Source organism: Engraulis encrasicolus, chromosome 24 (assembly GCF_034702125.1).
Source record: "Engraulis encrasicolus isolate BLACKSEA-1 chromosome 24, IST_EnEncr_1.0, whole genome shotgun sequence".
In the NCBI taxonomy this organism is placed as follows: domain Eukaryota; kingdom Metazoa; phylum Chordata; class Actinopteri; order Clupeiformes; family Engraulidae; genus Engraulis; species Engraulis encrasicolus.
The window spans coordinates 28,241,669-28,265,849 of record NC_085880.1 but is presented as its reverse complement, the minus strand read 5'-3'; the positions used below and the strand labels follow the sequence as shown (position 1 = coordinate 28,265,849).

Sequence of the window (24,181 nt, the reverse complement as noted above, 5' to 3'; positions counted from 1 at the left end):
TAAAAGAATTTCTGTGTCTGGATTATGATCCGGATCACCACCAAATGTAATCACTTGTTCCTTTTGTCATTTCCAACAACTCCCCAAAATTCCATCCAAAGCCGTGCATAACTTTTTGAGTTATCCTGCTGACAGACAAACAGACTGACTGACAGACAGACAAACAGACAAACCAACGTGACCGAAAACATAACCTCCTTGGCAGAGGTAATAACATCCATAGTACTACAGTGTGCGTATGTGTTGTCTGGTTTATTTGTATGTGTACAGTATACAGTATGTACCGGTGTGTGTGTGTGTGTGTGTGTGTGTGTGTGTGTGTGTGTGTGTGTGCGTGTGCGTGTGCGTGTGCGTGTGTGTACTGTATATGTGTGCGGTTGTCATGGCTCTATGCGAGGTCTAATACTTGTGCGTGTGTCTTTGTGTGTTTGCAGTCGCACCTGTTTGTGCTGCAGCTGGTGCATCGGCCGTCAGTGCGCTCCGTCCTGCAGGGCCTCCTGAAGAAGAGGCTGCTGCCTGCAGAACACTGCATCACCAAAAGTACGCAGAGCAAAACTCACTCCTCCTCTCTGTCTATATCTGCATTCTTTCTCTGTCTCGTCTTCACCCTGTCTGCCTCTCGTTCTACAAATCTTTTCTCTCCTTCTTTGTGCCCTCACTATCTCTCTTTCGCTCTCTCTCTCTCTCTATATATATATATTAATCTATTACTTTCACTCTTTTTTTCTCTCATTAGTCTCTCTCTTTCCCTTCATTGTGACCCTAGATCTCTTTCTCTCCCCTTGCAACAGCTCACTCCCTTTCACTCTTTCTGTCTTCCCCTCTTTCTGTCTCCCTCGGCTCTCTCCATCTCTCTCCTCCTCTCTGACCTCTGTCTCTGTATGGGGTATTTCAATTCCTCTTGGGCCGCTGCTGAGGGCTTTGCTCTTCATTAGCAGTCTGTTTCCGCATCCTCCAGCCAACACAATAAACTGATGAATCGGAGAACCTTTACTCTTGGAACCGTTTCAGTTACTGATCACTGAGGCAATACACATTTTTATTTAGCACAGGGTATGTGTTGATCTCATCTGTCGTATCTTTGCGTTCGATTATTCAGTGTAACTTGGTTAACATTTTATCACCAGTAACTCTCATTGTCTCTGTCTCTGTCTCTGTCTCTCTCTCTCTCTCTCTCTCTCTCTCTCTCTCTCTCTCTCTCTCTCTCTCTCTCTGTCTCTGTCTCTGTCTCTCTCTCTCTCTCTCTCTCTCTCTCTCTCTCTCTCTAGTCAAGCGTAACTTCAGCAGTGTAGCGGCCTCGTCTGGTAACGCCACCTTGAATGGGGAGGACGGCGTGGAGCAGACGGCCATTAAAGTCTCCCTCAAGTGTCCCATCACCTTCAGACGCATCCAGCTGCCAGCTCGGGGACATGACTGTAAACACGTGCAGGTAGAGGACACACACACACGAACGCACGCACGCACGCACACACACACACACACACACACACACACACACACACACACACACACACACACACACACACACACACACACACACACACACACACACACACACACACACACACACACACACACACAGCCCCACCTTAATATCTTTGTGGGGCCCTCCCATTGACTTCCATTCATATTAACCCTAACAATAGCTAAAGAATGCTAAACTGTGCCCAAACCAAAACAATCCCCTAACCTTAACCTGTCAGTGAGTAAATGTTTTTACACTTTCACTTCTACCAGTAACAACAAAACTAACCCAGCAAAAGGGGTCAGAACATGTGGGGTCCAGGATTTGGGCCCCACATGGAGCGAGGGCCCCACCTTGTTGGTGTGCTCCAATAGCAGTGGCCTCACGAAGGTAGATTGGTGCAGTGCACACACACACACACACACACGCACACGCACACGCACACGCACACGCACACACACACACACACGCCATATACAAAGTTGGGCAAAATGATACCTGAACTGTGCAGAAGGTAGTGATGTCGGTAGGATGCACACCAACCACAATCTGCGTGCCACAGTAGAGCCTTTACAGTATATAATGCTTCAGAGCGGAGGTCTATTTCTTCTGTGGCTTGTTTGCTTGTGCATGGTCAAAATATACTGTATATAGTGTATTTTTTTCAGATCTTGGAAAAAAGAGCTGATTTTGTTTTTCTTTCCCTCTCTGCAGTGTTTTGACTTGGAGTCGTATCTGCAGCTAAACTGTGAGAGGGGCACGTGGCGATGTCCTGTCTGCAAGTGAGTGGCCTTCTGCCTGACTCTGACCTGCCCGTCTGTTTTCCTGTCTGCCTGCCTGCCTGCCTGTCTGTCTGTCTGTCTACTCCAGTTTGATAGTCGTCTGTAGTCTGTAGTTTTTATGGCTCCTAATGAATGTTTCTGTCCTTCAGTAAAACTGCGCTGCTGGAGGGCCTGGAGGTGGATCAGTACATGTGGGGAATTCTCAATGCCATCCAAAAGTAAGTGCCTGCTCTCTCTCTCTCTCCCTCCCGAAGACATAGCACAGCTCCACTCCACAGCCCCTCTCTTTACTATTTCCACTCTGCCTTCCAACCAGTCGTCGTCTGTGATAAGAGCTCTGACTCACTAGGCTGTATATTTGCATTCAGAGTCCAGCATATTTTTTGGATGCTTTCTCTGTATTTTCCAGTCGTCTCTCTCGGGCAACAATATGAATTTTTCTTTTTTTTTTAAACATTGCAGCTTGGAGTTTGAGGTGACCTTCACCCAACCCTTTCCTGCATTTTCCATCCATCTGTCCCAGGCAAAAAAATATTGAACGTTTTTGACTGTGGCGTCAAAGTCGACTTTCCCTGTATTTCCCAGCCATCTCAACTTGAACGATTTGTCAATGTTGCGGCCCTGTTTTTTTGTTTCTAGTTTGCAGAGGAAGACCCCAACACTGCTTATGTACGGTTTCACCACTTCATTTTTGGCTTGCTTGCGAAGTGCCAAAACGTCAGCAACGCAAAAATAAAGTGTTGCGTTCTTCCTCTGAAAACTGGTACTTTTTTAGCTTGCTGCGTTTGCAAACTAAAACTTTCAAGATGTGCGGGCCCTCGCAAAACTTTGCGTCCCTGTTGGTTAATGTTGATTCTCTGAGTTTGAGGAGGTATCCATCAACACATAATCTTTTTGTTGTGGAGTCCTGTTTTTTTAATTTTGCAATTTTGAAACCATTGACCTTCAATGTTTTTGTAATGTTACAAGCTGTTTTTGAATGTTGCAGCTCTGAGTTTGAGGATGTGTCTGTCCAACAACCCTCAATGTTTTTTGAACGTGGTGTTTGTGTTGCTTGAACGTTGCAGCTCTCAGCTTGAAGAGGTGTCAGGGGCGGAGCTATAGGGGGAGCGAGCAGGGCAATTGCCCCGGGGCCCAGGGCCCTCCCGTATTGTTGGTGGGGGCTGTATCATGACCTTTGCAGGCCTTATGGGGGGCCCTATCAGTGTCTTGCCCTGGGGCCCTGTGTGCAATTTTCCCGCCACTCCATCAACCCTGAATGTTTTTCTGAACGCTGTCCTCCTGTTGTTTGAACGTTGCAGCTCTGAGTTTGAGGAGGTGACCATCGACCCCACCTGCAGCTGGCGGCCGGTGCCCATCAAGTCGGAGCTGCACATCAAGGAGGACCCCGACGGGCCCCTGGCCAAACGCTTCAAGACCATGAGCCCCAGCCAGATGACCATGCCCAACGTCATGGAGATGATCGCTCAGCTGGGGCCGGGGCCCTCGCCCTACTCCTCCCTCCCCCAGCAGCACCCAGCCAACAGCGGGGGAGACTACCCCAGCGGCCCTGGCAGAGGTCAGCAACAACCACCCCCCATCCATCGTCTTCTTCTCTTACCTTATCTACTTAAAGTCACATTCCACCAGAAATTCACTCGTGGCTAGAACTAGCCTGATTATCTTCGACTTGCAAATCTCTTCGAGACTTGGTCTGGCCAAGAGCATAACAATTATCATTTCCCAAACGGCATGGTTGACCCGCCTCCCTTGGTTTGCAAATGGGTGTATGCTTCCCAACAAAGTGGGAGGAGTTCCCGATTTTTCGGGAACTCAGAAAGTATTTGCATTGCTCTTGACCTGACTAGTAGCAACGCTGAAGGTGTTGCGTCACTAGGATAACTTTAACTAATACTTTATAACTTCTAGTTATAAAGAACTAGGATAACTAATAACTTTGTAGCTAACTAACTAACTTTATAACTTAAACTATTATGAAAACATATGTACTTGTGTAAACATATGTACTATATAGGGTGTGCGCGCGTGCGTGCATGCATGTTTTATCTTGTTTAAATTTCAGTTTCTAGCTCAAATCTTTAGCTCATATTAATGACCAACAGTCTATGGATCTGTTCTTTCTATACATCATTTCACTTCAACATTTGTCTTGCTCTGACTGTCAGCAGAAGTTGAGGAACCTTTGCGTAACATTTGATCCAATCATTTTCTAGGCCCATTTCATAAGCACACACATTTAAAAGATCTGTTTTACCTTCCACGTTCACCCTTATCCCCCTTTTTTGAACGTTTGACATGCACTGACTATCAGTAGAAATGGAATACTGCTTCTTTCCGTAATGTTGCCATTTCAGATGATTTTAATGAGCACATCTGAAAATCATCTGACAGATAGACTGGATAATTTGTGAAATGTGTCAAGTGCAGTGATAGAAATAATCCATGGCAGACTTTTGAAGCTTTCTGGACAACAACTGTCTGTCAGTCAGAACCCAAAAAAAAGATGGTAAGGGTTTGTATGTTTTTATAAGATCTGATAGATGTAATTTCTTGAGAAGCTGCAGCCATAGTTGTCAGAGAAACTCAGCGTGCAAGCCATTTTTTTCCTTCTCAAGTGATGACTACAACTCTCATTTGTCTCTCCATTTCTCTCTCTCTCTATTTCTTCGTCTGCTTTTTTCTCTCACTGTGCTGTTCTCTCCACAGTATATCTCTGGTTTTTATTCTCTCTGTCTCTGTCTCTGTCTGTCTCTCTCTCTCTCACTCTCTCTCTCTGTATTTCTTTGTGTTTTCCACTCATCTCCTTGTGTGCCTACTGGTGAGCTAATTCTGTTTGTATGTTTATTATTTTTCCACATACCAGGCAACAGTTACCAGGGCCACGGGCCAAACTTTGACTTCCCGCACGGCCACCCGTCCCCAGGAGGAGGAGGAGGTGGTGGAGGAGGAGGAGCACCCATGACAGACTTCATGCACGGCCCCCAGCTATCACATCCGCCCGAGGGCCCCAACAGCCTCATGGGGCCCAACAAGCCCCTCAGCCACGGCATGCCCGACTCGGTAAGGCCCCACTCTCTCTCACACACACACACAGTCACTCCTGAATCCTGCCCACATACTGTCCACCAATAGTTTCAAAAAAATTGAGGAGACTTCCAAGATGGAAAGGGCTCAGTTGCAAATGGAACAATAACCTTTTTTTATATATATACTGAGGGGGTCGTTGGCAGGCTCATGATGATGTCAAAGGGGCGTTGGGAGGCTTACGAGGAAGTCAAATGGCATTGGGAGGCTTACGAGGAAGTCAAATGGCATTGGGAGGCTTATGATGAGGTGGAGGGAGCGTTTGTTCAAAAAAGGTTGAGAACCACTGCTCTACTCTGTTGACCATGCCATGCCCTCCTTCTCCTCCAGATACCTCATGCAGGCAGCACTGAGCCGTCCCCCCTCGCTTCCATGCAGCAGCAGCAGCAGCAACAGCAGCAGCAGAGCTTACACGGGCCACCGCACCCAGCCAACCAATCAGCACAGCCGTTGCACCACAGCGGCCCGCCCTCCTCTCAGCAGCAGCCGCCTTCGCGCCAGGGACCGCCCAATCAGCAGCAGCCGCAGCCTCAGCAAACACAGCCCTCCAGCCTTAACAGCCAATCGCATGGCGGCGGCGGCGACCTGACCTTTCACCCCTCGGAAGGGTCGGACATGCCCGAGCCCTCGTTGGATGTAAGTGTTTAATACAGTAACATGCATGGCTGAGTGACGTGTCTGTATCATCCTCAATAATGTACCGTATATCGTTCTCCTCCTTTTTCTATGCTGGCTTTTCTGCAGCTATCTCTCATTAATTTCCTGTCACACAACACGTCACTGAAGCTGCATTTTTCTTCAGTTGTTTAAAAAGATGTACCCATGCTAAAGGTGCAATATGTATTCCAATATGGATTATGGTCAGAGAAAAAGTGGTAGTAGGCCTACTGCAGATGTACTAATGCACAAAATCAAACTACTGTGTAACAAGAGATTGCTGGCTTTCAGTTTTCGGTGAAACGGTTGTAGTGTATTTCTGATACAGTTTTTAGTGCCAGGGGAATAGTCATGACTGATGGATTTGGACCTTTAGACATACAGCATCTTTAAGTGTCACAAACGCCCACCTGGTTGGAACCTGACTATTGACCTTTGACCTTTGTGTGCCTTCCACAGCTGCTGCCTGAGCTGGCCAATCCCGATGAGTTACTGTCGTACCTGGACCCTCCTGACCTCCCCAGCAACAGCAACGATGACTTGCTCTCACTCTTTGAAAACAACTGAGACAGTGTGCTCAAAAAGACATAGGTGTGTGTGTGTGTGTGTGTGTGTGTGTGTGTGTGTGTGTGTGTGTGTGTGTGTGTGTGTGTGTGTGTGTGTGTGTGTGTGTGTGTGCGTGTGTGCGTGTGCGTGTGTTTGAACATGCATAGTGTATATGAGTGACTGCAGCAGTGTGAATGACTGAAATATATAAAAAGACAAAAAACTGTAAAGTACAAGAGCATACACACCCAATGTAACATACACACATGCACACACACATGAACACACACACAGGACACACTCTGTTCTGCTCTGCACCTCATCATGTAAATATTCCTCCTTCTTACTTTTTTCTGAGCATCTTTTTGACACATATGCCAGCCATGTTGGTTGGCACTAAAGTGATATCTTTGAAATACTAATATGGAAAAAATGTGCAGCTATATTTAGTTCATATATATGTCACACAAAAAACTGTGTGTGTTCAGTAGGAAAGAGAAAAAAAAAACGTCTCGTAGCATTTTTGATCTTATGTTCCTTTTGTGAGAAACAAAAAAGCAAAAACTGAAAGACAAACTGAAAGTTCAACTTTCTTATTTTTCCTGTGTTGGCCCAAAACCTTTTTGGAATGTTCTTCCGAGCTTTAACGCCACAGCTTCCCAAATCCTGAATGTTTGTGTCCAAGTCTGACATCAGTGCAAAGTCATTCATCCGAGTCATTTCTGGGGGAAATTATACACTAAGCACAACCACCCAACCAACCCAACCACCGCCACATAGACAACAATACGAGATGGAACGGCAAGACCTGCAAAGACACTGAACATGGGCACTTGGGCAGATTCACAACAAAAGGGAAAAATGACTGGCTACAGAATCAGATCCACCGCCCCTACGCGACTGAACGTCAAGGCCACACTCCTGCACTGGGTCAAGGCCGACTAACACAACCAGTCCAGAGCAGTCTAATGACCCTCAGCTCTCCTCAACACCACCTCGCTGTCACCATCATCTGCTGTCCCCATCCTCCTCCACACCGACATAATTACAAAACTGTGCTTTTTTTCTTCAACGTAAATATGTATATAGACCTACGTATATATATATTTTTTGTGAATCACGCCTCCATCTCCCTCTTTTATGAATCAGTGAATCATCAACCCGAGTCAAAGACAGTCATTGTAGTATCTGTGTGTGCCGCACTTCTTCTTTAAGTCCGTGCTACCTACTTGATGTTTGTCTGCAACTCTGGATCATCATCACTGTGTTATTGGCATCACATAGTGGCAAGTTAACGTGGCCAGTGTTATGTGGCAATGCAGTGTGTCAGTGGTGCTGAATGGGGAATTGTAGTGTAGGATGGCCTGCAAAGCTGGGGTGCGTTTCTTGAAAGTGCGGTTGTGAACCAGTTAGATACTTGGGTAGTTGCCAATGGGAAATTGCATGGCAAACAACAAAGTAGCTAACGTGGTTAGCAACTATGGTTTCGAGAAATGCACCCCTGGACGACAGTTCGGCTCAGTTTGGAAGACGTAATCAACTCTGGTCATGCAAGTAGCAGTCACTTCTACCACTGTCTATCTAATGTGTTTTAATACTGTTGAATGAATGGCATACAGTATGCCCCAATCGTATCCCTTTGTGTTTTTTTGTAATCTCGAGTATTTTTTACCCTTATCTAGTCGATCAGAATTTTGCCCTGTTTACATTTATTTTGTATTTTTCAATTTCCAGCCTTGCAATCATTGATAGTTTGTCTGATTTGACGGTGATATTTTTTTTTAAAGATCATAGTGATACCAAAGTTAGCCCACAGGTGATTGAGCCAATTCATACACAACACATGGTGACTAATGTGTTTTTGATTTCATTTCAATTTTCATGTGACTTTTGTGCGCCCTCAATCAATTTTGGAAATGGTTCTGAGTAAGGGTAGATGCATTTTTAAAGGGTAGTGAATTGAGTGCAATACAGTAGTTACATGTCCAGTCTATTTATTGCAGTAGGCGTCTCAGGTGACTACTGCTGTTTTGTTCATCAGATGGTCTCATTCCTATGAATTACGTGGACTGATCAAGTCCTCCAAAAATACTCCACATAGTAATTTGTGTGTTGCGAATGTGTGCGTTCACTGTTCAGTGTGTGGATGAGTGTATAAACATACACATATACACACACATCAAGATGCATGAAATTATACTTTTCCTCTTTTTGTCCTTAGTCAAAGTGCAGTTTTGTATGTGTTACCCCTGGCCATTTATCGTTTTTTTTTATAGTTTGTAATTACAAATAACACTACTTCAGGTCATGAAAGATTTTCAGATTTGTAAACCAGTGTAGCTAATCAATCAGTGAAAAGTATTTGTAGCTATTATAATATAAATACAGTTGCTGTATTTTTTTTAAATGAACTTAATTGGTATTCACAAAGGTCTGGTGTTTTGCTTAGTGCATAATGTTACATTGTAAATGCAACATTGTAATTCACATTTTGCTATTCATGTGTCATTGCAACCTCAGTGACTCAAGTCGATTGCTAATATCACCATTCTGCCCGACTAAGGCAAAAGTGCAGTAACTACGCTAACATTGAAACTGAGAAAAATGCCTTCAAAGTATTGGATTAGATATTGTAGTAACTGCAAATGTAGTTTTCAGAGTGAGAAGTCCGCACACTTAGAATCCTTTTTGTTGTATTTTATTTTTTCATGTTAGGATATTTAAAGTTTCGACCTCAACATTCTTCTTCAGATACTCAATACTTTTTGCAAAAGTAACTGCAAATATGACACAGCAAAATCTCTAAAACAGAACACATTTGGAACATAAGGCTTTATCACAAGGGGTATAACGAGTTTGATAAAAATGTATAGTTACTGCACTTTGTTGGTCGGTTTTGTATCCCCCTGTTTTCAGCTATTCCTGTCTTGAAAAAGAGGATGATGTCAAGTCAAGTCAGCTTTTATTGATATGACGTGATCTGGTTTACATTGAAATGGAAATATCTCAACCCTCTCAGCACTGTAGGTGTCAGTGATGATCATCAAGTGATTTCTCATGTGCAGTCGGCATGTACACATGCATAATATTATGTCTATTCATGCAACATTTTCGCTTGTTTTTTTTGTTTGTTTTTGTTACTATTTCGTATCAACAATGCACTGCCACATATGTTTTTTTATTCCCTCTTAAGTCACTCATTCACATGATCTGACGTCAAGAAAAAAAACACCTCGTTCACTTTGTGGTTTTAGTGATCTGAATTCTTTTGGCCCTTCCACGTGCTGTAGCTGTTCTCAAGTCATTGAGGAGGAGACATTTGGACGATAGGATAACGAACGACCAGGGGTTATCATGTTGTTTAGTGACAAATCTGGTTTAATATCACTGTAAACCAAATAGAAAATGGGATTTGGAGCATGAAGTACAGTGGAGTATTCCAAGACGGTTCAGTAGTCAGCCAGGTTACCTGGAGGTATTGGTGAAGCAGCTAGTACAACAGTCTGTGGGTCCTCATTTACGCCTGCAGACCAGCTATTTGCAGCTTCACCTCTTTCTGAGGCCTATACTAAGAAGCTGGTTTAGGAGTACACCAGGTTAAGTTAAGAGGTAAATCATCTAATACAAGAGCCTGGAGTCCTCGTTGTCTTAAGAAAATGAGGATTCCATGCTCTTCTATTAGATGATTTACCTTTTAACGTAACCTGGTTTACTCCTGAACCAGCTTCTTAGTTTAGACCCCTGTTAATTAAGTTAGCCGGGTGCGTCACTTATCCATGTTTTTGGAATACCCAACTGACCTTTTCTACAGATGTACAGATTTCCAACTACATTTGGGTTTACTAAAACCAGGTTTATCACTTAACCGTGTTTGTAGAATACCCCCAGCAGTTATGGTAGGGACAAAAAGCAGTGAGATGCCTGAGGTAAGACCCAAGACAGGCAAGGGCGGGCAGATGTGTTAGATGGGGTGGGGGGTGATGGGGTGGGTGTGTGTGTGTGTGTGTGTGTGTGTGTGAGTGTGAGTGAAAGGGATGGGGTGTACATATGTAAATGATGAATAGAGACACGTTAACAAGAAATGTATTCATTTTTCCCCAGGGGAATATGCATTGTGTATTTAGAAATTTGTAAAGCTTGCATCCTCCTATCGAGACTCGAATTTTTTGGGTTTAAAATACAACTGTGTTTTTTGTTTTTGTTTGTTTTTTGCTTTTGTTTTTGTTTCCGTGTGTGAAATCTCTTCGGCGTTTGTTTCACATCATGTATAATAAACTACACTCTCCCCCTCCCTCTCAAGGCAGGTGAAGCAGAGCGATGGGCGAGGGAGAGCAAAAAGAGACATTTGTTTTTACCAATCTGTAATAGTTAGCTTTCGTGTATTGCTACATTACCTGTGTACTTTATAAGGTGCTACAAAAATAAATGTAATGAAGAAAAAAAATATCCCAGGGGGTGGGGTGGGGCAGGGTGGTCAGAAAAAATTAGCAGGATGGGGACGCGGGGCCTAAAATTGGGTCCCAAAAAAAAGATTGTAACCAAAATCCAGTTTGTACAATTTTTACCTTGATCATAGTCCCTTAAAAAAAGGGAGGGGGTTGAGGGGGAGGATTGCAGTTGATTGGCCACGCCCACATATGGCAATTGTCTTTCCGTTTGTACATTCTGTGTACAATCATTTCATATTCTCTAAAAAAGAAAAAAACAAGGTCAGAACACACGGAGAGAGGGAGAGAAAAAAAACACTAATTGTGATTTTTAGTCTTGCAGAACTGTATGTAGTTAGATGATGTGACATCCTAATATTTATCTAATAAATATGTATTCAGATGAAATGTGCATTGTAGTTGTGTCATGATATATTGCTTCCTCTTTTGCATGTCAATCTGCATGATATAGCTGAAAGCAGCTGAAAAACAGCTGGAAAAAAACACTACAATGAAAATGTTGAATGTGAAGCCCAATTGTATAGAAAAAAAGTCATTAAGACTGGTGATTTTGGTTTATAAATAATGAGATGCAATTCAATGTTTCACAAAATTAGGCCTAGGATATGACATTGGCCCAGGGTCAATAAGTATGTTTTGAACAGAAAAATCAGGATTATGAAACGTAAGTTAATTTCTATGCACTCAACACTTGGTTGTGTCTCATTTTGCTGCATAGATGTGGCGTGGCAAGGAGGAACCCGTGGGCACTGCTCAGGTGCCTCTCATTGAACCAACTTTGCGCACCTTTGTGTGGGCAGATACCAAGTCCTGCAATCAAATGAAATCAAACATCTCAATTAAGTCTGTCAGCAGAATGAAGGATGAAATTATTTATCATTGGGAAAACGACAGTGGAAAAGCAAGCAGGACAGGAGTCATGCTTGAAGTTTGGTGGGCATGCCGTGTTTTCGGCAAGACGCACGGGGGCGCAAAAGGGCCCAGTTTGACGTCACCTTTACGTGATGTGCGTAAAAATCATCATCAACATTCTGTTTGGCTACTACTGTGGTGTAGCAGGCACTAAACTAACTGCTGTAAACCGAGCTATGTGCCTATGAAATGCTCTCATGTTACTGGCAAGGGGCATGACTTAGAGTCAAATCAAAGATATTGTGCGTAGATCTGTCGGCAATGTGCGACAACAGAACAATACAATGTACCAAGTGAAAAATCGTTTTAAATACTGTGCATTAGCCCTTGCGGCAGGTAGGTTGTTTTCTTCTAGCCCTAAGAAAAATCCGGTGGTATTTTTCGACATCGCCGCTGACGGAGAAGAGATAGGCAGGATCATTATTGAAGTAAGTGTAAATTGAGCTAGACCGAAATGTTACTGCTGAGTCTTTCGCAAGCTGCCACCGCTGACACGTTAGCTGACATTAGGCGCGTTCGTGATGGTTCATGCAGCAGCAGCAGCAGCCCACTTCGCATGCGCCCATTATATTAGGCTACTTGTGTGTACACAATACACACTTGACTTTAACCCCTCCCTCACCTTCATACTCATTCCTCAAGGGTGAAGTAGGTCTAGATTGCAGGTCAAATCATGTAGGCACGCCCTAAGAACTTTCCTAGTCAGTTTCTCCCTTAAGTTAATATTTGTACCAGATTCATGGAAAAGCAGTGTCTCGAGTTCACGTGAAATAATAATAATAATAATAATAATAATTGTATTTGTATAGCACTGTGTCATACAAGGCATGTAACTCAAAGTGCTTAACAAATGGGAAAAAACATTGTTAGAGATAGATTTAAAAGGAGAGGTATAGAGGAGAGGCAGAAAAAGCAAGAAGGCAGAGGAAGAAGAGATAGACAGAGAATGTAGAGTCATAAGGTCAACGTAGGTTAGGACCAGGATTCTTAGATGTGTAAGGTCCATAGTGGCTGGGCCTATCATAAGTCATAGATAGTCACACAGAGATTGGGCGCTCAGGTGCGGCCCCTGGTGGCATCAGGGGTGAGGAAAAACTCCCTTTCGCTTGATTCATAGTTTGTGAGGGGGAAAAAAAAAGCTCGGTGAGGTCTGAGAAAAAAGACCCCCTGTAGTCAGGAAGAAACCTCAGGCAGAGACCAGCGGCCACCTAGGGGAGCCCCCTGCCAGGGCTGGATTGCGAGTAGTAAGGGCGCTGCGGCGGCTGGGACACTATGACGCCTTGGCAGCTAGGAGTTGGCAAGGATGAAGAGGTGGGTCTTCAGCTGCTTCTTAAAGGAGTCGACGGAGGTGGCTGATCGGATCTCGATGGGGAGGGCGTTCCATCTCTTGGGCGCATAGCAGGCAAACGCGGCGTCGCCGATCTTCTTCTGCGGGGGGGTGGGGGGTCCTTAGCAGCTTGGCATCAGTGGACCTGAGAGCTCGAGCAGGGGCATAAAAAGAGAGCATGTCTGAGATATAGCTAGGGGCAAGTCCATTTAATGCTTTAAATACTGTGAGCAGAATCTTAAAGTCGATTCTGTATGAGACAGGTAACCAGTGCAGGTCTGCCAAGACAGGAGAGATGTGCTCTCTCATTCTGGTTCTTGTTAGGATTCTTGCCGCAGAGTTTTGAATGAGTTGCAATTTGTCAATTAATTTTTTTGGGAGACCAGAGAAGAGAGCATTGCAGTAGTCAATCCTACTGGTGACAAAGGCATGAATAAGTTTCTCAGCGTCTTGTCGGGGGGCCAAGCCGCGCACTTTGTTGACATTTCTAAGATGGAAAAAAGCAGATTTTGTTATCTTGTTGATGTGAGGCTCAAAGCTCAAATCCGAGTCTATGACCACACCTAGGCTAGTAACCTTATCTTTAATGTGTATGCTTAGGTCACCTAGGCTTGAGTGGAGTTTTGCACGTTTTTTCTTAGGCCCAATGAGCAACACTTCAGTTTTATCTTCATTTAATTTTAGGAAGTTACTGTTCATCCAATCTGTAATGGCAGACATGCATTTAGTCAAGGCATGAATGGCAGTGGTTTGGCTAGGCTCGACAGAGATATATAGTTGAGTGTCATCGGCATAGCTATGAAAATCAACATTGTGCTCTCTGATGATGGAGCCCAGGGGCAACATATATAGAGAGAAGAGGAGACACGTGTGGAGACCCAAGAGGAGACCCAAGTGTTGTACTTATAGCGCAGGCAATGGGTGTTGAATACTGGAAGAATCGCTCACAAGGTGATACAAGCATGAAACTTGGCACAAGTGTTCATTAGGACATGCTTATCAATATCAGGGGTGGAGCCACTCAGAATTCCATGTTGCATAGCAACGGTTGCTAGGTAAAGCATTTTCCCTAGCAACCAGTATCAATTATGCCATTTATAATTGATTTTGTGGTATGAAGGCATCTGTACCCAGAGTCATTGTCCTAAAATCACTGTAGCAATACTTTAAGAGGTTATACATGGCAAATATGTACGATAATGACCCCTTATGATGTAATTGTATCCACCCAAAATCATTGTAACTATGTGAATAATAAAAATTGTCATGTCTTTTTTGAAATCATGTCAAGTCTATATGGCAGGCCTATATTTATATTATATACCTGTACCAAATACTGCCAACTGACCAGACAAAAAAAAAAACAAATTTCAGGAAGAAAGAATGCATACAGTATATTACATGATACATGCGTGCTGTGTTGAGAAGTGTCATCTGACAGTGGTCCTCATGCTTACCCCAGTATTATTAATATTTAAATCCAAACCTAAATGGGTGCCACATATCTTTAGGATGACTAACATTCTTTCAACCTCACGGGCCTAATTATATGTCAAGTTAAAGACAAGTTACATTCAAAACAATAGTATTTGGAATGCAAAGAAATGTGTTTCTCCCTATACTAGTCAGTATAATAATTATACACCCCTCTACTGACTCTGTAGCCTATATTGTATTTACAAAGTTAAAAGTACCAAACCTTTCATTTCTTTATAACACTAGGCTATAATATTTCAGATAACTATTGATTGCTATCGACTATAGCTAGACAGAATTGAATTGAACATTTTCAATTGGCAGAATTTCACTGCCAAAGGCATTGTTTTCTCACAGTCAGCTTTGTGTAGTCAACATTTGAGATGTGCATAAACACATGTATAGTCTTAACATCTGCTCTATCAAGAACACTTCAGCAACTCTGGACAATTTGCACTGTCTTCAAGCAAATTTGACCAAAGAATCTTCCACTGTGCTGAGCCAGTCCATTCTCACTCAGCCAGAGAGGACAACTGCCGATATGACACTACATGCCTGCATTATAATAGCCAACTTCCCTCTTGATATGCTGTGGCAGAATAGCCTTCGTGAGTGGGAGTCATTGGATTGCAACGGTTTAGAGAAGCCTTCTTGAGATAGAATCACAGAACTCACACCTTGACCATCTCTTAGGGAGGTGTGACTTGTAGAAACTACCTCAAGAACTGACGATGATGCTTATGAGGAGTGATTTCTAACATTAGATGAATGTACCAGAAATGTGATACTTATGAGGAGTGAAATGTTCCTTCACATTGTTCAAGAGTGCCCAGTCATAGATGAAGGTGTTTAAAGACCACACACATTCTTCCAAAACCCTCACCATTTTGGCCAGATGCCACAAACATCAGCTATGGCAAGAGACTGAAAATTGGTTTTTCACAGTGTTCACAGTCTGAGTTCCACAGCTAATAGTCTGCAGGGATTGTATATGAGTATGTTTGCATTATGCATGATGAGATATGCTTATTACATAATATCAATGGGTACCACACTAACTGCTTCAGCACCACACAGACTAGCCTAATTTGACATTAAATATTCTTCCCCAAAGCTGTCACTACACTGAACTTACACTACTGACTGTGCTCGGTATCAGTGTAAAGGACTGTGCATCTTGTAGGGGAAGTAAAATCTCAGTATACTGTATAATGTCAATTAAGGCTTTCTTTTATTATCTATTTCTTTCTTTATATTCTAATGCCATTGTATTGTTTTCAACGGGACACCACACAGGATGCCCAGAACCAAATATGAACATGTTATATTTCCAAGTAGCAAGATTTCAATGGGCCCCTGGCCACCCCATGGTCAAAACTCTCCTGATGTAGAGGAACCAACTTGGTTTGCTTTCATTTCAGCTTTCCTCTCTTTGCACAGCTCTCCATCGTATGTATGGATTGAATGTTTGTATGGATTGAAGAGTATTTTGTTTTAATTTACAAAATACCAAGTGTCCCAACTTTTTGGATACCAGTGTGTATCTTAATATTGTAGCACCCAACTCACTGTACTTATATACACTCGCCTCCAAAAGAGTTGTCGCCTATCCATCTGTTTGGAATAACAGCTAATAACCTGACTTTCAATTAATCACTTGGCTTCAGAAGTCACTCATATGAAAGCTACAACCCTTCCGAATGAAAATGTATGTACAAAAATAAATTTCATGCACCAAAGAAAGATTGACCCTTTATTGAACACAGACAGGGCAGATTTTCACAAGACAAAAGTTTTGTCGCCTATCGAACATAATGTGAAAATGAGCAGATAAGTCACTTCAAAACACTTCAAATACGCAGATTGGGTGTCATACTTAATCACTGAATCACTCTCACCTCTCCAGAAAACCGACTTTGGCCTTAGGTGTATGTGTAGGGTCATTGTAATCATGGAAAGCAACACAATGAAAATCAATGGAGTTCAATGAGAGATGGTGACATATTCGCTATTCGTAGAGCAATACATTTTTAACTTCATGATTTAAACAATGATAAAAGCCCTCAAACACCTGCAGCATGCATGCAGCTCCTCATAAGAGCTGTATCTGTACCATGTTTCACTTTATGCACCATTTCTCTTTTTTCATATTCTTCATCTCCAACACCATATAGTTTTGATGCTATCAGTTCTAAAATGGTTGATCTTGGGATCTTGACTTCAGAGTATGAGTCCCATTAGCCTTCATTTTTGTCAGAATTAGGCCTGACATACTCTTGGCTGGCTTTTTTGAGACAGGACAGTGGGAGATACTTCTTTGGTGTTAAAGGTGAAGAATTTGGAAAAATACATAGTGCCTAAAGTCAAACATGGGAGGGATACAGCTCTTATGTGGAGCTGCATGCATGCTGCTGGTGTGTGAGGGCTTTTATCATTGATTACATCATGAAGTTAAAAATGTATTGCTCTACGAATAGCAAATATGTCACCATCTCTCATTGAACTCCATTGATTTTCATTGTGTTGCTTTCCATGATTACAATGACCCTAAACATACACCTAAGGCCAAACTTGATTTTCTGGAGAGGTGTGAGTGAATCAGTGATTAAGTATGACACCCGATCTGCGTATTTGAAGTGTTTTGAAGTGACTTATCTGCTCATTTTCACATTATGTTCGATAGGCGACAAAACTTTTGTCTTGTCAAAATCTGCCCTGTCTGTGTTCATTAAAGGGTCAATCTTTCTTTGGTGCATGAAATTTATTTTTGTACATACATTTTCATTCGAGAGGGTTGTAGCTTTCATATGAGTGACTTCTGAAGCCAAGTGATTAATTGAAAGTCAGGTTATTAGTTGTTATTCCAAACAGATGGGTAGGCGACAACTCTTTTGGAGGCGAGTGTAGTGATTAATAAAAGGCTACCAGGACATGTCAAGAATCACTTAGGCTACAATTAACAACACAGCACTGCCCTAACTGTGTTCATTGTCTTGTGTCTTCAAAAAGTAAATAGAAGTGTATATTGTACAGGGCTTGGGCAAAATAATGGAAACACCGGTCACTTTAGAGTGGGAAGTTTCATGGCTCAAGTGGACCAGCCTGTTGGCCAATCTTCATTAACTGCACATTGCACCAGTAAGGTGAAGTGTGGAGATTCAACAGTTTTGCTCCACATTTTGCAATGCACACAACACAATGGGTGACATATCAGAGTTCAAAAAGGAGAAATTCTTTTTTGGATACAGTCTGGGTCAGCACCGAAACATCCCTTTCAGAGAGTTCGGACAGCTTCCTCTTGCATCCACAGTTATTCACTTTGGATGAAGATCATCCTTCTTGGTGGTATGCAGACATTAACTTGGATGCTGTGGCTCTTGATACATCATCAAGACTTGCTGTCTTGGTCAAAGATGCAACAGTTACATGCGCACCAAGAATTTCTCCTTTTTGAACTCTGATATATCACTCATAATGTTGTGTGCATATGTCACCCATAATGTTGTGTGCACTGCAAGATTTTGAGCAAAACTGTGCTCTTACCCTGCTAATTGAAGCTTCACACTTAACCTTACTGGTGCAATGTGCAGTTAATGAAGATTGGTAACAGGCTGGTCCACTTGTGACATGAAACGTCCCACTCTAAAATGACAGGTATTTCCATTATTTTGTACAACCCCTGTATTTTTCACACAATTGCTATGACTTCAATGGAAAAAATGACATCAAAGGGGCCATTGTTGCACATGTTGCTAATGTATAACCTCTTGAAGGATTCATGTAGTGATTTTAGGACACACGGTCAATATTCAGATCACAATACAATACATACAATTGCTCGGAACCTGTTTTCATTGATGCTGGTTGTTACTGTAAGGAAAAGGGTGCATATTTGTAATATGTAGCCTTTTTCAGCATTGCTACAATGATTTTAAGACAATGGCTCAGGGTACAGATGCCTTAATACCACAAAATCAATTTAAAACTGCATAATTAATGCTGGTTGCTAAGGGAAATGCTTTTCCTAGCAACCGTTGCTATGCAACATGGAATTCTGAGTGGCTCCACCCCTGATATTGATAAGCATGTCCTAAAGAACACCTGTGCCAAGTTTCATGCTTGTATCACCTTGTGAGCGATTTTTTCACCCATTGCCTAAACTATAATTACATATGTGTACATCCACAAAAAAGTTGCCTACTCCTATATGCACATGTGTTTTATGTACCTCTGTAGTTCCTTACTCCTATATGCACATGTGTTTATTCACCTCTGTAGTTCCTTTTAGTATGTAGAATATTACTGTTGCCTTATTTGTAGACTTGTAGACACTTACCTCGTAATATGTTGAGGGTATCCACACATAAACCGAAGTGTCCAAAGCCCTTCAGGTATTCTTGAAAGGTCTGCAGACTGTGTTTTGTGAAGCTACTACCTTGAGCATATCTAAATTACGGTCAAGTCAACTATTTGACACTAAAGTCCACCAAGTAGATTGCCGAGTGCGTCGCATCATCAGCTATGATTATTTCCATAGCGAGTAACCACAGCTGATGGTGCGACGCACTCGGCAATCTACTTGGTGGACGTTAGTGTCAAATAGTTGTCTTGACCGTAATTTAGATATTCTCAAGGTAGTAGCTTCACAAAACACATTCTGCAGACCTTTCAAGAATACATGAAGGGCTTTGGACACTTCGGTTTATGTGTGGATACCCTCAACATATTACGAGGTGTGACGTTGTTTTGAGCTGTGCAAGACGTTAAAATATTATGTTTTTGAAATGTGTGTAACCGCCGAAAAACGATGCCCGCATATTTCATATTGCATAGCTGATATGGCTAACGAGGCTAACGTGATATTATCAAACTTTCTCAAAACGCATCCTTTTGCCTTGATTTTGCTCTAGAGTGACTGTATTTCATCCCAAACATGCAAAAATGAGGCAAACTTGTTCCAACTCCGGATAATTCCTTTAAGTCAAACATTTGTCCTTTTCACAGCTGAATGCAGACACCGTGCCAAAAACAGCAGGTAAACTAAGCACTTTCCAATCACACTTTTCTGTTGCAAACATAAATGCAACCATGTAGACATTTTACAATGTTGTAGTGAGTCTGTCAATGTTGTCAATAATTCTATTTTATTCTATTCTATTTTATTCTATTATATTCTTCTCTATCCTATCTTTTTAAAAAACAGAGAACTTCAGAGCACTGTGCACAGGCGACTATGGGTTTGGTTTCAAAGGCTGCGTCTTCCACAGGATAATTCCAGAGTTTATGTGCCAGGTGGGACACACACTAACCAACCAATTTGTAGTTTTATTTCATTTCCAATTATTTTGATTCCAATGAGTCCCATAATTCTCATTTTCGGTTCTAGCAAGACCTTTTGTGTACATGGAGCCTCATTGATTGCTATGTTATGTTATTTGTATGGCACTTAATCATGCAGTATTCAAGCAAAGTGCGCTCACATTTTTGGGTATGACTGTATTTTCATAAATTGATGTATGGAATGTAACTCCATTTTAAAACAGTACCTCAATCCCACCTCCTTTATGCCCATTTCAAGGCCACTTCTTCTACACCCACCTATTGGGAAGAGGTACATATACATTTGTAATGGAAAATTAATCTACCTGATCACAGGAGTTGAGAAGGGTAAAGTTGCACTAGTATTGCTACAGAAATCTTGCCTTTACTGCCTGAAGTGACAAGACCACTTCCACACAGAGGAGCAGAGGAATCGTGAATAGCTTATGTTTCTCATGTGTGCGAAGCGGTTATTTCTTTTTTCTTACACCTCAGGGAGGAGATTTCACTAACCACAATGGCACTGGCGGGAAGTCCATCTTCGGAAAGAAGTTCCCAGATGAGAACTTCAAATTGAAGCACACAGGCCCAGGTAAGGGCTCAAACGTCCCCTTTAACATGTGCTCACTGGCCGCTTTTGACATGACATTGCATTACATTGCACTTAACTGACACTTTCATTTATTCAAAGCGGCTTACAACTATTATTTTTCAGGGTATTTGTTACAGTTCCTGGAGCAATGTGGGGCTAGGTGCGTTGCTCAAGGGCACTTCAGCCATGGACGGAGGTGTAGGGAGAGGTCAGGGCAGGGGATTTGAACCGGCAACCCCTAGATTGAAAGACCTCTCGAACCACTAGGCCATGGCTGACCCCATGCTGATTTGTTATCGCTGATCCCTTAAGACACTGCATTATACGTTTGCTGTTACCAGAATGGCAGTGACCAAGCCCTGTGTTATGTCATAGTAGTGTAGTACTATGGTAGTTAACTTTTCAATGACTATTACAGTGTTCCACTGGTGGAACGGCGTGCATTATGGGGCAATGCGCTCAAAGGCACTATTGACTGAAATGACACAAACATCACGCATGGTGCCTTGACTTTACATTTCAGTTATGTTCCCCTAAGTAAAGAATGTTGTAATGATTCAAGAACGTACATCATTCTACCACCAGATGGCGCTATATACAGTGGCTAAAATCATTTTTTTAAGCTGTGGGTGTATGACCTACTTTTGTGAAGAAAGCCAACATGACTTTTTCATGGCACTTTTTTGAGGGGTTGGGGAGTCAGTGTGTGAGCATTATGAACAAGGCTGTGAGGTTGATAAGCCAATCATGTATATCCTGTTTGTGCAATTCCTGAATAGTTGTAATTATTCTCCTCACAGAGTGACTTACCCTTTCCAGATGTTGTGCCCCAACAGAATATCTCATCAGCAGTTGGTTAACCCACCATCTGTTGATTTTTATAACTGCTAACAGAGATGCAAGTCATATCAAAACAATGTGGAAAACCTGCGTTTGTTTACCAATGCCTTGGGTATGCTTTGAATGTCAACAAACAATGTTGATGAGTGGTAGAAGAAAACCGTAAAAAATAAAATAATTGAAAAGTGCTTTAGAATAAAAGCATTCTTCTTTTTGTGTGTTAAAGGCATTTTGTCCATGGCAAATTCAGGGCCGAATACCAATGGATCTCAGTTCTTCATCTGCACGGCTAAGACTGAATGGTAAATCATTCCTCTGGACTCCCACACACACACACACACACACACACACACACACACACACACACACACACACACACACACACACACACACACACACACACACACACACACACACACACACACACACACACACACCTGTCAGGAAGCGCACACCCCCATAGTTCATTTCTCCCATGGCACATAGTTGTGTGGAATACATTGAGAATCTGCAGTATTATATACTATATTATGACCAGAAGTGTACATCCTGGGTTTGGAAAGTCCACCCACATAATGTGTTGCAGCTGATTGATCCAGCTGTTCCTAATGAACAAAGCCGTTCAGCCAGATAGATTGACTTGCTAGTTGACTTATGTGTGTAAAGAAGAGGACAGGCAGAAGAGACACACACATGACATACTGCATGTACTTTTAAACTTTAATTTAAGTAGTCAGTTTGTCTTGATGGGGGGGGGGGTCATGGCCAATGTAGGAATACTTGAAATTGGCTTTCGGTCATACATATTCATGAAAAGGCATGGCAACTGCATCTCAGCTGTGGTCATCATTGCACTTTCATGAGAAACCCTATGATGGGGCACCGTGACACCAGAGACACAAGGTCATCTCGAGATCTTTTCCCATCTCTCCCCCGACTCCTTTCCTGTCGATCTGCATACTCCTGTCGTAACCCAGGCAAAAAGGCCAAAATATCTTAAAGGTGCACTGTGTAATATTTTTAATAGTTTATTTTCAAAATTCATGTGGCCCATTCACAAAGGTTACCCTTTTCATGAATACTTGTTACCACCACGATCAAATTCGAAGTATTCATTATGATTGGGAAAATTGCACTTTTCATTCGTGAGATGGGGGATATTCTCCATGACAGTTTTAGCAGCAAAACTTACTATACTTTAGGCATACTATACTACTGTAGTAACTATTAGACTATTAGTTTGTTACTGAGCAAATATTCATGAAAAGATCAAATTTGGCAATAGGCAGCACAGTTTCAATGTGCAGTATAGTTGCAATACCTACTCTGGCCACCATCTTACACAGTGCACCCTTAAAAAGCAAAAAGAAAGCCCATGATGAATGAAGAGGTGGGATGAGCATGGTGTGTTTTCTCTTGTTGTTCCAGGCTGGATGGGAAGCATGTGGTGTTTGGCCAAGTCAAGGAGGGGATGGACGTAGTCTCCGTCATGGAGTCTTATGGCCTGCACGATGGAGGGACCACCAAGAAAATTGTTATCATCGACTGTGGAGAGCTCCGATAATCTTCCAGCTCAGACCAAGGCAGCACAGGTCTCGGGCCCCTTGTAAGACGTTGCAGGTTAGTTTGTTGAGATGTGGTGGACTGGGGGCACCGGCTGAGCAGTAGGGGTTATTCGCTGGGAGAACTTTCTGTTGGTTTTAAATCAGAATCCACATACTCAACTGTGCTGCCATAATGTAAACATTTGACACAAAAAAAAGATGTTTCAGGGACTTCTCTGCTTGTCTGTGATGCCTTGAAATGACTTTTCTGTATGTCTTTTTTAGATGCTTACTAAGTAAGCAAAGACAAAAGGATTTCAGTAACTAGCATGCAGGTGTTTTAATGACTTATCAAACTTGTCTTTCAAAGCATGGCAGCAATATTGTTTTTTTTTTTAAATCCTCTTCAAATGTGTGCTATTACACTTGCATACTATTTGAACTGTTGAAAAACCTGTATTAGGAGTTTTTAATAAACTGGAGTTTATGACTTAAGTGTCTCAAAACAGTGCTGTCTTTATGTTCTGTAAACATTGCAGCTCTTGGCAATAACACATAACTCGGGGGCTACGGCATAAATTATGAAAATAGGGACTAGAACCCCCCCCACCCTATGAAAGTGAGCTCGTTTGAAAATGTACAAGAGGTATACATACCTATTTCATCATGAGTGCTTGGTCAATGTAGTTTCCTCTGTCTTGTGGCTGGATGACCCTGCAGCCAGTCCAGTCCGGTCCAGCCTGTGCTTTTTCAGGCTTCCTGACAGTAACCCAGGGGCCTTTTTTTAGACTGGAGACCTCCTGCACCACTTCCTGTGCTGTGCTCTAGAACAGGATATGACCTCATACCTGGGCTCCTCATTTAGCCGGGAAGCTGAGGGTACTTCAGGACTGATAAGGTCTCCTCTCTGCATTGGTTCGTAAATGTTTTTATTGTATATTTGTGCGGAAAGGTCATTTTGGCACAATCCGCCCACCATATTAAAACAAAAACCATCAAGTGCATATACAAACAGAAGACTTTGTAATCATTGCAACAGACACTCAAGAACTCCTTCCCCCGTAAGACTTTCAAAGATACACTATATACACATGACATGACTATTTTACAAGCTATTTCAAAACAACTGTAACTGCATTTGGGGGAAAGGCAAAAAGAGACAAATGGTTTGCTTTTGAAGATGCCCTAT

The 24,181-nt window shown here is 42.3% G+C and overlaps 2 protein-coding genes across 3 annotated transcripts in view; both read left to right on the top strand.

Annotated features, from left to right (window-relative positions):
- Positions 1-10,125, top strand: part of zmiz1a (zinc finger, MIZ-type containing 1a) — a 146,038-nt gene extending 135,913 nt beyond the window's left edge. For both annotated transcript variants that reach the window (XM_063191566.1, XM_063191564.1), the window contains 8 exons: positions 435-540; positions 1,269-1,429; positions 2,180-2,247; positions 2,397-2,465; positions 3,549-3,805; positions 5,111-5,307; positions 5,662-5,967; positions 6,448-10,125. In XM_063191566.1, coding sequence (XP_063047636.1) covers positions 435-540; positions 1,269-1,429; positions 2,180-2,247; positions 2,397-2,465; positions 3,549-3,805; positions 5,111-5,307; positions 5,662-5,967; positions 6,448-6,555 — 1,272 coding nt within the window. In that variant the 3' untranslated portion in view covers positions 6,556-10,125. The remainder of the gene's footprint in view (positions 1-434; positions 541-1,268; positions 1,430-2,179; positions 2,248-2,396; positions 2,466-3,548; positions 3,806-5,110; positions 5,308-5,661; positions 5,968-6,447) is intronic.
- Positions 10,126-11,978: 1,853 nt separating this feature from the next.
- ppifa (peptidylprolyl isomerase Fa) lies at positions 11,979-23,383 on the top strand. Its single transcript, XM_063191569.1, has 6 exons — positions 11,979-12,322; positions 19,702-19,732; positions 19,901-19,989; positions 20,512-20,608; positions 21,675-21,750; positions 22,877-23,383. Exons 1-6 carry the CDS (start codon positions 12,179-12,181, stop codon positions 23,010-23,012), a joined length of 573 nt encoding a protein of 190 aa, XP_063047639.1. The 5' UTR covers positions 11,979-12,178; the 3' UTR covers positions 23,013-23,383.
- The last annotated feature ends 798 nt before the right edge of the window (positions 23,384-24,181 follow it).